Source organism: Anomaloglossus baeobatrachus, chromosome 12 (genome assembly GCF_048569485.1).
Source record: "Anomaloglossus baeobatrachus isolate aAnoBae1 chromosome 12, aAnoBae1.hap1, whole genome shotgun sequence".
In the NCBI taxonomy this organism is placed as follows: Eukaryota; Metazoa; Chordata; class Amphibia; order Anura; family Aromobatidae; genus Anomaloglossus; species Anomaloglossus baeobatrachus.
The window spans coordinates 115,877,226-115,889,717 of NC_134364.1; the positions used below are offsets into that span (position 1 = coordinate 115,877,226).

The 12,492-nt window shown below is 51.6% G+C and overlaps 1 protein-coding gene across 4 annotated transcripts in view; it reads right to left on the bottom strand.

Annotated features, from left to right (window-relative positions):
- Positions 1–12,492, bottom strand: part of PACS2 (phosphofurin acidic cluster sorting protein 2) — a 161,039-nt gene that overhangs the window by 72,202 nt on the left and 76,345 nt on the right. For all 4 annotated transcript variants that reach the window (XM_075329494.1, XM_075329493.1, XM_075329496.1 and 1 more), the window contains exons 13-17: positions 6,649–6,767; positions 1,146–1,278; positions 966–1,070; positions 653–759; positions 74–228 (exon numbers count right to left, since the gene is read on the bottom strand). In XM_075329494.1, coding sequence (XP_075185609.1) covers positions 74–228; positions 653–759; positions 966–1,070; positions 1,146–1,278; positions 6,649–6,767 — 619 coding nt within the window. The remainder of the gene's footprint in view (positions 1–73; positions 229–652; positions 760–965; positions 1,071–1,145; positions 1,279–6,648; positions 6,768–12,492) is intronic.

The window sequence follows — 12,492 nt, forward strand, 5'->3', positions numbered from 1 at the left end:
AGGCAAGGACCCTTATACATGGCACATATATGCAAACCACTGAGCCACGATGGGAAGGATCGACGAAACTTACCTAATGGTATAATGAGAAACCGCAAGTATCCTAACCAGTCCGGGGTTTTGTGTGACAGCTGCTCCACGAACAGTCTGAGGACCGCACTCAGGTAATTCTGAGCGCCCGCTACTACCACTTTCACAGGGATTGGTGGCTGGGAATTGCAATTACAACTTAAAAAAAAATAAATAAAATAAAAAGAATTAAACATAAAATCAATATGGTTTATCTCACACATTACAGTTTATATCAATAAGAGCAGACTCTATGAGAAGATGGGGGGTTTGAGTCTGACTCATGGGGATAAAAATGCCCCGTTCTGCCTTTTTAGACTGGATCGGCAATGTGCATGCCCATCCTTTGTGCCATTCATTCTTGAGGCTGCCGAATATACTTTCCAGTAGAGAGTAATTGGCAGAAAAGTTGAGCAGGTGCACTACCGATCCATTGGAAATGGGGATAAGAAGTTCCCTCTATTCTGCCTCGTGGTCAGACGCCCAACCGATCCATAACCCATCCATATCTTACGAGACCCGAGTCCGGAGCGGGTAGGGAAGATTGGGCAGGGGGTGAAGGACACCAACACATGACACTTACTATCGCTGTATTCTGGATACTATGGTATTAAAAGCAGCTTGAATATCCGCCGGCGAGCAGGTGCAGACTAAAGGAAGGTCGTGTTTTTGCAAGATATCTGAAAGAAGCTGAAAAGCAATAATTGGTTATACACATTTTATAAATAGCAAAAATGTTAATTCATTTTTTTAAATAAAAGTATTGTGATGTGTGTAATGTGCAATGGTGAAGGATACGGAGCCCTAGGGATCTATGGGAACAGATCTGTATAGAAGACTGTCTCGATCCATCCTGCTCCCGGTCTATCGGCCGGTTGGCAATATACGGTACACACCTGGCCCTGCCAGTCCGAAATGTTGATAAGGATAATGTTTTCAGGGAGATGGTCGTCGGAAACCAGGATGTGGTTGAGCTGATCGTACACCGTTTTCCTAGGAATCTGAACATGAAATGTGGAGTCACTATACTGTTAGATGGAGGCGGTGAGTCCTGAGTGTGTGTACGGAGCAGATACCTGCAGATGATTCCGGGTATCCGGTGAACGCTCATTATCAAGGCTATTGGCTCTCTCATTCTGGGGTCGCGATGCTTGCCTTTCTTTCAGCGAGGTGCTTCTTCCACGACGGCCCGTTTGCTTTCCTTCCAAACTGCAGTATTAACAGAAATTATGAAATCACCCCCACAAGGAGGATTGTGACCGCACTGCAAAATGCTCAAACAAAAACAAGAAATACTAAAACTCACAGATTCTTCTTTACTCCCATTTTGATGCTGTCTGATTCCCCCCCACCAATGCCTTTCTGCTGCAGTCACAGGGACATGTGCTCATTCGAGCCAATCATTGGCTGTAGAAGAGATCGATTACTGCCAGTGACTGACTGCAGTGGTCACATGTCGCTGTAGCAGGAAGTAGAGATCGGTGGGGAGATAGTGGTCATGGGGTATAAAATCATAGAACAGGGCCTCCTAAGCTGCCCCTTAAGGCCCTGTCACACACACTGATAGATCTGCGGCAGATCTGTGGTTGCAGTGAAATTGTGGACAATCAGTGCCAGGTTTGTGGCTGTGTACAAATGGAACAATATGTCCATGATTTCACTACAACCACAGATCTGCCAAAGATTTATCTCTGTGTGTGACGGGGCCTTTAGACTAGAGACCCTGCACTGCCCCTTATCTCAGAAGTAGGCTTGATAGTAGCTAGGTCTGAGCCCCTAGCATGACCTTAACTTCTGTCCAAGCCCTGATCTTACCACCCTTGGGATGGGCTAGAAACACCATAATGAAGGGAATTTTGTTTACTTACCGTAAATTCCTTTTCTTCTAGCTCCAATTGGGAGACCCAGACAATTGGGTGTATAGCTTCTGCCTCCGGAGGCCACACAAAGTATTACACTTAAAAGTGTAAAGCCCCTCCCCTTCTGCTTATACACCCCCCCGTGCATCACGGGCTCCTCAGTTTTGGTGCAAAAGCAAGAAGGAGGAAAAGTTATAAATTGGTTTAAAGTAAATTCAATCCGAAGAAATTTCGGAGAACTGAAACCATTCAACATGAACAACATGTGTACACAAAGAACAACAGCCCGAAGGGAACAGGGGCGGGTGCTGGGTCTCCCAATTGGAGCTAGAAGAAAAGGAATTTACGGTAAGTAAACAAAATTCCCTTTTTTGTCGCTCCATTGGGAGACCCAGACAATTGGGACGTCCAAAAGCAGTCCCTGGGTGGGTAAAGTAAAACCTCGTAATAGAGCCGTAAAACGGCCCCTTCCTACAGGTGGGCAACCGCCGCCTGAAGGACTCGCCTACCTAGGCTGGCATCTGCCGAAGCATAGGTATGCACCTGATAGTGTTTCGTGAAAGTGTGCAGGCTCGACCAGGTAGCAGCCTGACACACCTGCTGAGCCGTAGCCTGGTGCCGCAAAGCCCAGGACGCACCCACGGCTCGGGTAGAATGGGCCCTCAGCCCTGAGGGAACCGGAAGCCCAGAAGATCGGTAAGCTTCGAGAATTGGTTCCTTGATCCACCGAGCCAGGGTTGATTTGGAAGCCTGTGACCCTTTACGCTGGCCAGCGACAAAAACAAAGAGTGCATCCGAGCGGCGCAGGGGCGCCGTACGAGAAATGTAGAGTCTGAGTGCTCTCACCAGATCTAACAAGTGCAAATCCCTTTCACATTGGTGAACTGGATGAGGACAAAAAGAGGGTAAGGAGATATCCTGATTGAGATGAAAGGGGGATACCACCTTAGGGAGAAATTCCGGAACCGGACGCAGAACCACCTTGTCCTGGTGAAACACCAGGAAAGGGGCTTTGCATGACAGCGCTGCTAGCTCAGACACTCTCCGAAGTGATGTGACTGCTACTAGGAAGGCCACTTTCTTCGAAAGGCGTGAGAGAGAAATATCCCTCATTGGCTCGAAAGGTGGCTTCTGAAGAGCCATCAGCACCCTGTTCAGATCCCAGGGTTCTAACGGCCGCTTGTAAGGAGGAACTATGTGACAAACCCCCTGCAGGAACGTGCGTACCTGTGGAAGTCTGGCTAGGCGCTTCTGAAAGAACACAGAGCGCTGAGACTTGTCCCTTAAGGGAGCCGAGCGACAAACCTTTTTCCAATCCGGATTGAAGGAAGGAAAGAAAAGTGGGCGTAGGACGCAAACGCCGATGCCTGAGAGGTTAAGGACACCACTTGCGGAGCAGACGTACGTGTGACTGCATTAATCTGCGCATGACAAGGTGAGATAGCTTGGAGTGCCCATACGGCTGCGAATGCTGGAGCAAAAGACGCGCCGATAGCTTCATAGATGGATTTCAACCAGAGCTCCATCTGTCTGTCAGTGGCATCTTTGAGTGAAGCCCCATCTTCCACTGCAACTATGGATCTAGCCGCCAGTCTGGAGACTGGAGGATCCACCTTAGGACACTGAGTCCAGCCCTTAACAACCTCGGGGGGGGAAGGGATAACGTGTATCCTTAAGGCGCTTGGAAAAACGCTTATCTGGACAAGCTCGGTGTTTCTGGACTGCCTCTCTGAAGTCAGAGTGATCCAGAAACGTACTCAATGTACGCTTGGGAAACCTGAAACGGAATTTCTCCTGCTGAGAAGCTGACTCCTCAATTGGAGGAGCTGGGGGAGAAATATCCAACACCTGATTGATGGTCGCTATAAGGTCATTCACTATGGCGTCACCTTCAGGTGTATCTAGGTTGAGAGCGGCCTCAGGATCAGAATCCTGATCTGCTACCTCCGCTTCATCATCCAGAGAGTCCTCCTGCTGAGACCCTGAACAGTGTGATGAAGTCGAGGGAATTTCCCAGCGAGCCCGCTTAGGCGGCCTGGGACTGCGGTCCGTATCAGAGACCTCACTTTGGGACCTATGGGTCATCCCAGGAGCACTTTGCTGCTCCAACTGAGAGGGGCCTGGGGTCAATGATTCAACAGTGCCCGGGGCCTGAGTCACCGGTCTGGACTTTAAGGCTTCTAGTATCTTTAGCAGACCATTTATCCATACTCTCAGACAGTTTGTCAGCAAATACTGCAAACTCCGTCCCTGTCACCTGGACAGTGGTAGCAGGTGGTTCCACCTGGGCCACCAGTAGCAGAGGCTCCGGCTGAGTAAGTGCCACAGGGGCCGAGCATTGCACACAATGAGGATCGGTGGAACCTGCCGGTAGTATAGCCACACATGAGGTACAGGTTGCAAAGTAAGCCTGTGCTTTGGCACCCTTGCTTTTTGCGGACGACATGCTGTTGTCTCCTCTGAGTACAATCCAGGAGGGTATATAGCCAAAAATCAACAGTGCGACCGTACAGTGTAAATGTATAGCATATATATATATGTACACTTCGGCACTCAGTGGGGCCAGCACCACAGGTGCTGCTTACCGACCGCTCAAAGCGGTTGTGTGATCACCAGATTCCCTACCTGGGCCTCCCAGAGCTGTGTCTCTCCTCTCCAGCGTCAGAAGTGCTGACAGGAATGGCTGCCGGCGTTCTGTGGGGAGGAGGGGGCCGTGGGCGTGCCCTAGAAAGTGCGGGAATCTGATGCCCCACTGTGCTGAGTGAGGGGGGGAGGAGTATACAAAGTATGCTCTAGCCCTCAGCGCTGACGTCCTGTGCAGCGTCCCGCCCTTCCCCTGACTGGCAGGCCTGGGGGCGGGAATATGCGATACTAGGCCGCAAAAGCCGGGGACTAAAGTTATAAGCGCGGCCGGCAAATAAGCGCGGTCGGCGCGGTAGTCCCCGGCGCACTAACACACCCAGCAGTGCTGCAGTGTGAATGGCACAAGCGCTCCATGCGCAGTCCCCCAAGGGGACACAGAGTACCTCACAGTAGCAGGGCCTGGTCCCTGATGATACCCGGCTCCTGTCCAGCAGATTCCCCAGGGGCTGCGGAGGGAGCACGGTCCCAGTGCCTGGAGACCGATTAGGATCCCACTTCACCCAGAGCCCATTAAGGGATGGGGAAGGAAAACAGCATGTGGCTCCTGCCTATGTACCCGCAATGGGTACCTCAACCTTAACAGCACCGCCGACCAGAGTGGGGTGAGAAGGGAGCATGCTGGGGGCCCTGTTATGGGCCCTCTTTTCTTCCATCCGACCTAGTCAGCAGCTGCTGCTGACTAAGATGTGGAGCTATGCGTGGATGTCAGCCTCCTTCGCACAAAGCATAAAATCTGAGGAGCCCGTGATGCACGGGGGGGTGTATAGCAGAGGGGAGGGGTTACACTTTTTAAAGTGTAATACTTTGTGTGGCCTCCGGAGGCAGAAGCTATACACCCAATTGTCTGGGTCTCCCAATGGAGCGACAAAGAAAAAACCCCGCAGAAATTACACGAACAAGTGAGAACGAAAACTCTTAACACTACACTCAAACACAAAGGAGAGACAGTATGTGTACAGGGGAATAAAGAAAAGGGAAGGAAGAAAATGCATAACAGGGGACTTAAAATATAGCAACTACAGATCACCATGGACTGGATCACCACAAACACCGGAATCGCTGGAGCTATGCTGAAACTATTATTGGTGCTGAATAGCAAAGTCAAGAATCTTTTATAGGAAGGAGATGGCTGTGATTGGTAATTAGCAACCTGAGCCCCTAGCTCCTGCTCACCGGTCTGCAGGAATTAACTCCTGCAGGGCTGAAGACCAGTGAACCTGAACCAGCCAACGCATGGCTCTGGCTTAACCACCCTAAAGCATCAGGTTGCTTGCCAGACTCTGTAGTCCGACGCCACCGTGCCACCAAGTGCATGCAGAGCTGATCGTTGCATGACAATAGTAATGTTGGAAAGGGTCCTCTACGCGTGATGACCGTACGCGTCTCCCTCCTCTACGCGTGATGACCGTACGAGTCTCCCTCTACTACGCGTGATGACCGTACGCGTCTCCCTCCTCTACGAGTGATGACCGTACGAGTCTCCCTCCTCTACACGTGATGACCGTACGAGTCTCCCTCCTCTACGCGTGATGACCGTACGCGTGTCCCTCCTCTACGCGTGATGACCATACGCGTCTCCCTCCTCTACGCGTGATGACCGTACGCGTCTCCCTCCTCTACGCGTGATGACCGTACGCGTCTCCCTCCTCTACGCGTGATGACCGTACGCGTCTCCCTCCTCTACACGTGATGACCGTACGCATCTCCATCCTCTACGCGTGACGACCGTACGCGTCTCCCTCCTCTACGCGTGATGACCGTACGCGTCTCCCTCCTCTACACGTGATGACCGTACGCATCTCCATCCTCTACGTATGATGACCGTACGCGTCTCCCCCTCTACGCGTGACGACCGTACGCGTCTCCCTCCTCTATGCGTGATGACCGTACCCCTCCTCGTCCTCTACACATGATGACCCTATGAGTCTCCCTCTTCTATACGTGATAACCATACAAGTTCTCCCTCTACATGTGATGACCGTACTCCTCCCCCTCCTCTACATGTGATGATCGTGAAAAGGGGGTGAATATCATGAGGGTTTTTTTTTTCAAATGTTAATAATGATTTCCTGATTACCGAGTAGAAGGAATGATCAAGGATTCGGTCTTGGTTATCTTTCCACTTGGGGGTAACCTCTCCACGAAAACATCCAGCGTGGAAAGTTCAATCTCTTGTGGATCCTGCGAAGTGGTATCCTATGGGAATAACAAGCCAAAACGGTAAAAAAGAAAGAACATTCAGCTGTACCCTAACAGGTCACTACATTTACTATGTGATAGGAGACCTAGCATGTAATGTAAGAAAATAGCAATATTGGATCTTCATACTACAACATCTTCAGGAATAGGGATCAAGGCAAATACGGCAACCAGGAAATGGATCTAATCTTGTACTGAATACTTCAACATACCGGATCTGCCAATCACAGGTCAAGCCCGAAGTTTGTAACAGCAGAGATGGAAGGAAACAGAAGTCACCTTGTTAAACAATAGGAACCCAATTACTGCAGACCTCTGAAGGCTCACAGTGCGCATTGTGCACGCTGTAGGGATCTTCCGTTGTCGGGAGCAGCAGAGCACGTGACCGCAAGTATGCGATTTGCACACATGCGGTCGCATTCCGACTAAGAAGTGCGTGGTCTCGCTCAATGCAAGTTGATTAAGACAAGTGGATACATCACAGCACCGGAGAATCCTGACAGTGCACACACTGCACTCCATAATTAGCACGATTCCTTCAAAACATCATTATTGTGTTTTTAGCCCCCAAATTTAAAACAACACTGCATTTATGAATATACATTTCGAGTTGCTGACCCTTCGTCAGGGAATAAATCAGAAGATGACGGTGGTTGCATTAAGAAAGCTTAGAGGCGGACTTCACTTCAGACCATGTATAAATATAGCCAGAGGATTAGCGCAGAGTGCTACCTAATGCTGTGGCGATAAATACACACACACGTATGTATATAGGGATTTCTGCTGAAGGGTCAATTTAAAGATCTTTCCGTATAAATATAAAAGAAATCTTTAGCCTCAGCATCCGGAAAGAAGGGAATTTTGTTTACTTACCGTAAATTCCTTTTCTTCTAGCTCCAATTGGGAGACCCAGACAATTGGGTGTATAGGCTATGCCTCCGGAGGCCGCACAAAGTATTACACTAAAAGTGTTAAGCCCCTCCCCTTCTGCCTACACACCCCCCGTGCTCCCACGGGCTCCTCAGTTTTGGTGCAAAAGCAAGAAGGAGGAAAAGAATTAAAAACTGGTTTAAAGTAACTTCAATCCGAAGGAATATCGGAGAACTGAAACCATTCAACATGAACAACATGTGTACACAAAAAACAGGGGCGGGCGCTGGGTCTCCCAATTGGAGCTAGAAGAAAAGGAATTTACGGTAAGTAAACAAAATTCCCTTCTTCTTTGTCGCTCCATTGGGAGACCCAGACAATTGGGACGTCCAAAAGCAGTCCCTGGGTGGGTAAAATAATACCTTGTAAGAGAGCCGTAAAACGGCCTCTTCCTACAGGTGGGCAACCGCCGCCTGAAGGACTCGTCTACCTAGGCTGGCATCCGCCGAAGCATAGGTATGCACCTGATAGTGTTTCGTGAAAGTGTGCAGGCTCGACCAGGTAGCCGCCTGACACACCTGCTGAGCCGTAGCCTGGTGCCTCAAGCCCAGGACGCGCCCACGGCTCTGGTAGAATGGGCCTTTAGCCCTGAGGGAACCGGAAGCCCAGCCGAACGGTAGGCTTCGAGAATTGGCTCCTTGATCCACCGAGCCAAGGTTGATTTGGAAGCCTGTGACCCTTTACGCTGGCCAGCGACAAGGACAAAGAGTGCATCCGAGCGGCGCAGGGGCGCCGTACGAGAAATGTAGAGTCTGAGTGCTCTCACCAGATCTAACAAGTGCAAATCCTTTTCACATTGGTGAACTGGATGAGGACAAAAAGAAGGTAAGGAGATATCCTGATTGAGATGAAAGGGGGATACCATCTTAGGGAGAAATTCCGGAACCGGACGCAGAACCACCTTGTCCTGGTGAAAAACCAGGAAAGGGGCTTTGCATGACAGCGCTGCTAGCTCAGACACTCTCCGAAGTGAAGTGACTGCTACTAGAAAAACCACTTTCTGCGCAAGGCGTGAGAGAGAAATATCTCTCATTGGCTCGAATGGTGGTTTCTGAAGAACCAGCAGCACCCTGTTCAGATCCCAGGGTTCTAACGGCCGCTTGTAAGGAGGAACGATGTGACAAACCCCCTGCAGGAACGTGCGTACCTGTGGAAGTCTGGCTAGGCGCTTCTGGAAAAACACAGAGCGCTGAGACTTGTCCCTTAAGGGAGCCGAGCGACAAACCCTTTTCCAGTCCAGATTGAAGGAAGGACAGAAAAGTGGGCAAGGCAAAAGGCCAGGGAGAAAAACCCTGAGCAGAGCACCACGACAGGAAAATTTTCCACGTCCTGTGGTAGATCTTGGCGGACGTTGGTTTCCTAGCCTGTCTCATAGTGGCAATGACGTCTTGAGATAACCCTGAAGACGCTAGGATCCAGGACTCAATGGCCACACAGTCAGGTTGAGGGCCGCAGAATTCAGATGGAAAAACGGCCCTTGAGATAGCAAGTCTGGTCGGTCTGGTAGTGCCCACGGTTGGCCGACCGTGAGATGCCACAGATCCGGGTACCACGACCGCCTCGGCCAGTCTGGAGCGACGAGGATGACGCGGCGGCAGTCGGCCCTGATCTTGCGTAACACTCTGGGCAACAGTGCCAGCGGAGGAAACACATAAGGGAGCTGAAACTGCGACCAATCCTGAACTAAGGCGTCTGCCGCCAGAGCTCTGGGATCTTGAGACCGTGCCATGAACACCGGTACCTTGTTGTTGTGCCGGGACGCCATGAGGTCGACGTCCGGCACCCCCCAGCGGCAACAGATCTCCTGAAACACGTCCGGGTGAAGGGACCATTCCCCTGCGTCCATGCCCTGGCGACTGAGATAGTCTGCTTCCCAGTTTTCCACGCCTGGAATGTGAACTGCAGAGATGGTGGAGGCCGTGGCTTCCACCCACATCAAAATCCGCCGGACTTCCTGGAAGGCTTGCCGACTGCGTGTGCCGCCTTGGTGATTGATGTATGCCACCGCTGTGGAATTGTCCGACTGAATTTGATCTGCTTGCCTTCCAGCCACTGCTGGAACGCCTTCAGGGCAAGATACACTGCCCGTATTTCCAGAACATTGATCTGAAGCGAGGACTCTTGCTGGGTCCACGTACCCTGAGCCCTGTGGTGGAGAAAAACCGCTCCCCACCCTGACAGACTCGCGTCCGTCGTGACCACCTCCCAGGATGGGGGTAGGAAGGATTTCCCCTTCGATAATGAAGTGGGAAGAAGCCACCACCGAAGGGAAGCTTTGGTCGCCTGAGAGAGGGAGACGTTCCTGTCGAGGGACGTCGGCTTCCTGTCCCATTTGCGTAGGATGTCCCATTGAAGTGGACGCAGGTGAAACTGCGCGAACGGAACTGCCTCCATTGCTGCCACCATCTTCCCCAGGAAGTGCATGAGGCGCCTCAAGGGGTGTGACTGGCCTTGAAGGAGAGATTGTACCCCTGTCTGTAGTGACCGCTGCTTGATCAGTGGAAGCTTCACTATCGCTGAGAGGGTATGAAACTCCATGCCAAGATATGTCAGCAATTGGGCCGGTGTCAGATTTGACTTTGGAAAATTGATGATCCACCCGAAACTCTGGAGAGTCTCCAGGGTAGCGTCGAGGCTGTGTTGGCATGCCTCTAGAGAGGGTGCCTTGATCAACAGATCGTCCAAGTACGGGATCACCGAGTGACCCTGAGAGTGGAGGACCGCTACTACAGTAGCCATCACCTTGGTGAAAACCCGTGGGGCTGTTGCCAGGCCGAACGGCAGTGCCACGAACTGCAGGTGTTCGTTTTCTATGGCGAAGCGCAAGAAGCGCTGGTGCTCTGGAGCAATCAGTACGTGGAGATATGCATCCTTGATATCGATCGATGCAAGGAAATCTCCTTGGGACATTGAGGCGATGACGGAGCGGAGGGATTCCATCCGGAACCGCCTGGTCTTTACGTGTTTGTTGAGAAGTTTCAGGTCCAGGACAGGACGGAAAGACCCGTCCTTCTTTGGGACCACAAACAAGTTGGAGTAAAAACCGTGACCCTGTTGCTGAATAGGAACAGGGACCACCACTCCTTCTGCCTTCAGAGTGCCCAGCGCCTGCAGAAGAGCCTCGGCTCGCTCGGGAGGCGGGGATGACCTGAAGAATCGAGTCGGGGGACGAGAGGTGAACTCTATCTTGTAACCGTGAGACAGAATGTCTCTCACCCAACGGTCTTTTACCCGTGGCAGCCAGGTGTCGCAAAAGCGGGAGAGCCTGCCACCGACCGAAGATGCGGAGTGGGGAGGCCGAAAGTCATGAGGAAGCCGCTTTGGTAGCGGCACCTCCGGTGGCCTTTTTAGGACGTGACTTAGACCGCCATGCATCAGAGTTCCTTTGATCTTTCTGAGGCCTTGTGGACGAGGAGAATTGGGACCTGCCCGCGCCCCGAAAGGACCGAAAACTCGACTGCCCCCTCCTCTGTTGGGGTATTTTCGGTTTGGGCTGGGGTAAGGATGTATCCTTTCCCTTGGATTGTTTGATGATTTCATCCAAACGCTCGCCAAACAATCGGTTGGCAGAAATTGGCAAACTGGTTAAGCGCTTTTTGGAAACAATCTGCCTTCCATTCCCGTAGCCACAAGGCCCTGCGGAGTACCACCGAATTGGCGGCTGCAACCGCCGTACGGCTCGCAGAGTCCAGAACAGCATTAATAGCGTAAGACGCAAATGCGGTGTGGTTATGGACGCCACCTGTGGCGCGGACGTGCGTGTGGCTGCGTCGATTTGCGCTTGACCTGCTGAGATAGCTTGCAGCGCCCATACGGCTGCGAATGCTGGGGCAAAAGAAGCGCCGATAGCTTCATAGATGGATTTCAACCAGAGCTCCATCTGCCTGTCAGTGGCATCTTTGAGTGAAGCCCCGTCTTCCACTGCAAGTATGGATCTAGCTGCCAGTCTGGAGATTGGAGGATCCACTATGGGACACTGAGCCCAACTTTTGACCACGTCAGGGGGAAAGGGATAACGTTTATCCTTAAGGCGCTTAGAAAAACGCTTATCTGGACAAGCATGGTGATTCTGGACTGCCTCTCTGAAATCAGAGTGGTCCAGAAACATACTCGATGTACGCTTGGGAAACCTGAAACGGAATTTCTCCTGCTGAGAAGCTGACTCCTCCACCGGAGGAGCTGAGGGAGAAATATCCAACATACGATTGATGGACGCAATAAGGTCGTTCACTATGGCGTCCCCGTCCGGAGTATCAAGATTGAGAGCGGCCTCAGGATCAGAATCCTGATCAGCTGTCTCCGCATCATCAACCAGAGATTCCCCCCTCTGAGACCCTGCACAATATGATGATGTCGAGGGAAAATCTAAGCGAGCTCGCTTAGTCGGTCTGGGGCTGGGGTCTGTGTCAGAACCCTCAGCCTGGGATCCATGAGATACCCCGGGAGGACATTGTTGGTCCAGCTGAGGTGGGCCAGGGAACAAAGATTCAACAGAGTCCCTGTGCTGAGATACCGGCCTGGACTGCAAGGCTTCTAGTATCTTAGCCATCTCAGAGAGTTTTGCAAACTCTGTCCCCGTCACCTGAACAGTGTCAGCAGGTGGCTCCCCCTGAGCCCCCCTTAGCAGAGGCTCTAGCTGAGTAAGTGCCACAGGGGCCGAACAGTGCATACAATGAGGGTCAGTGGAACCTGCCGGTAGCGGGGTCATACATGCGGCGCAGGCAGCATAATAAGCCTGTGTTTTGGCACCCCTGCCTTTCGTGGGCGCCATGCTATTATCTTCCCTGAGTAA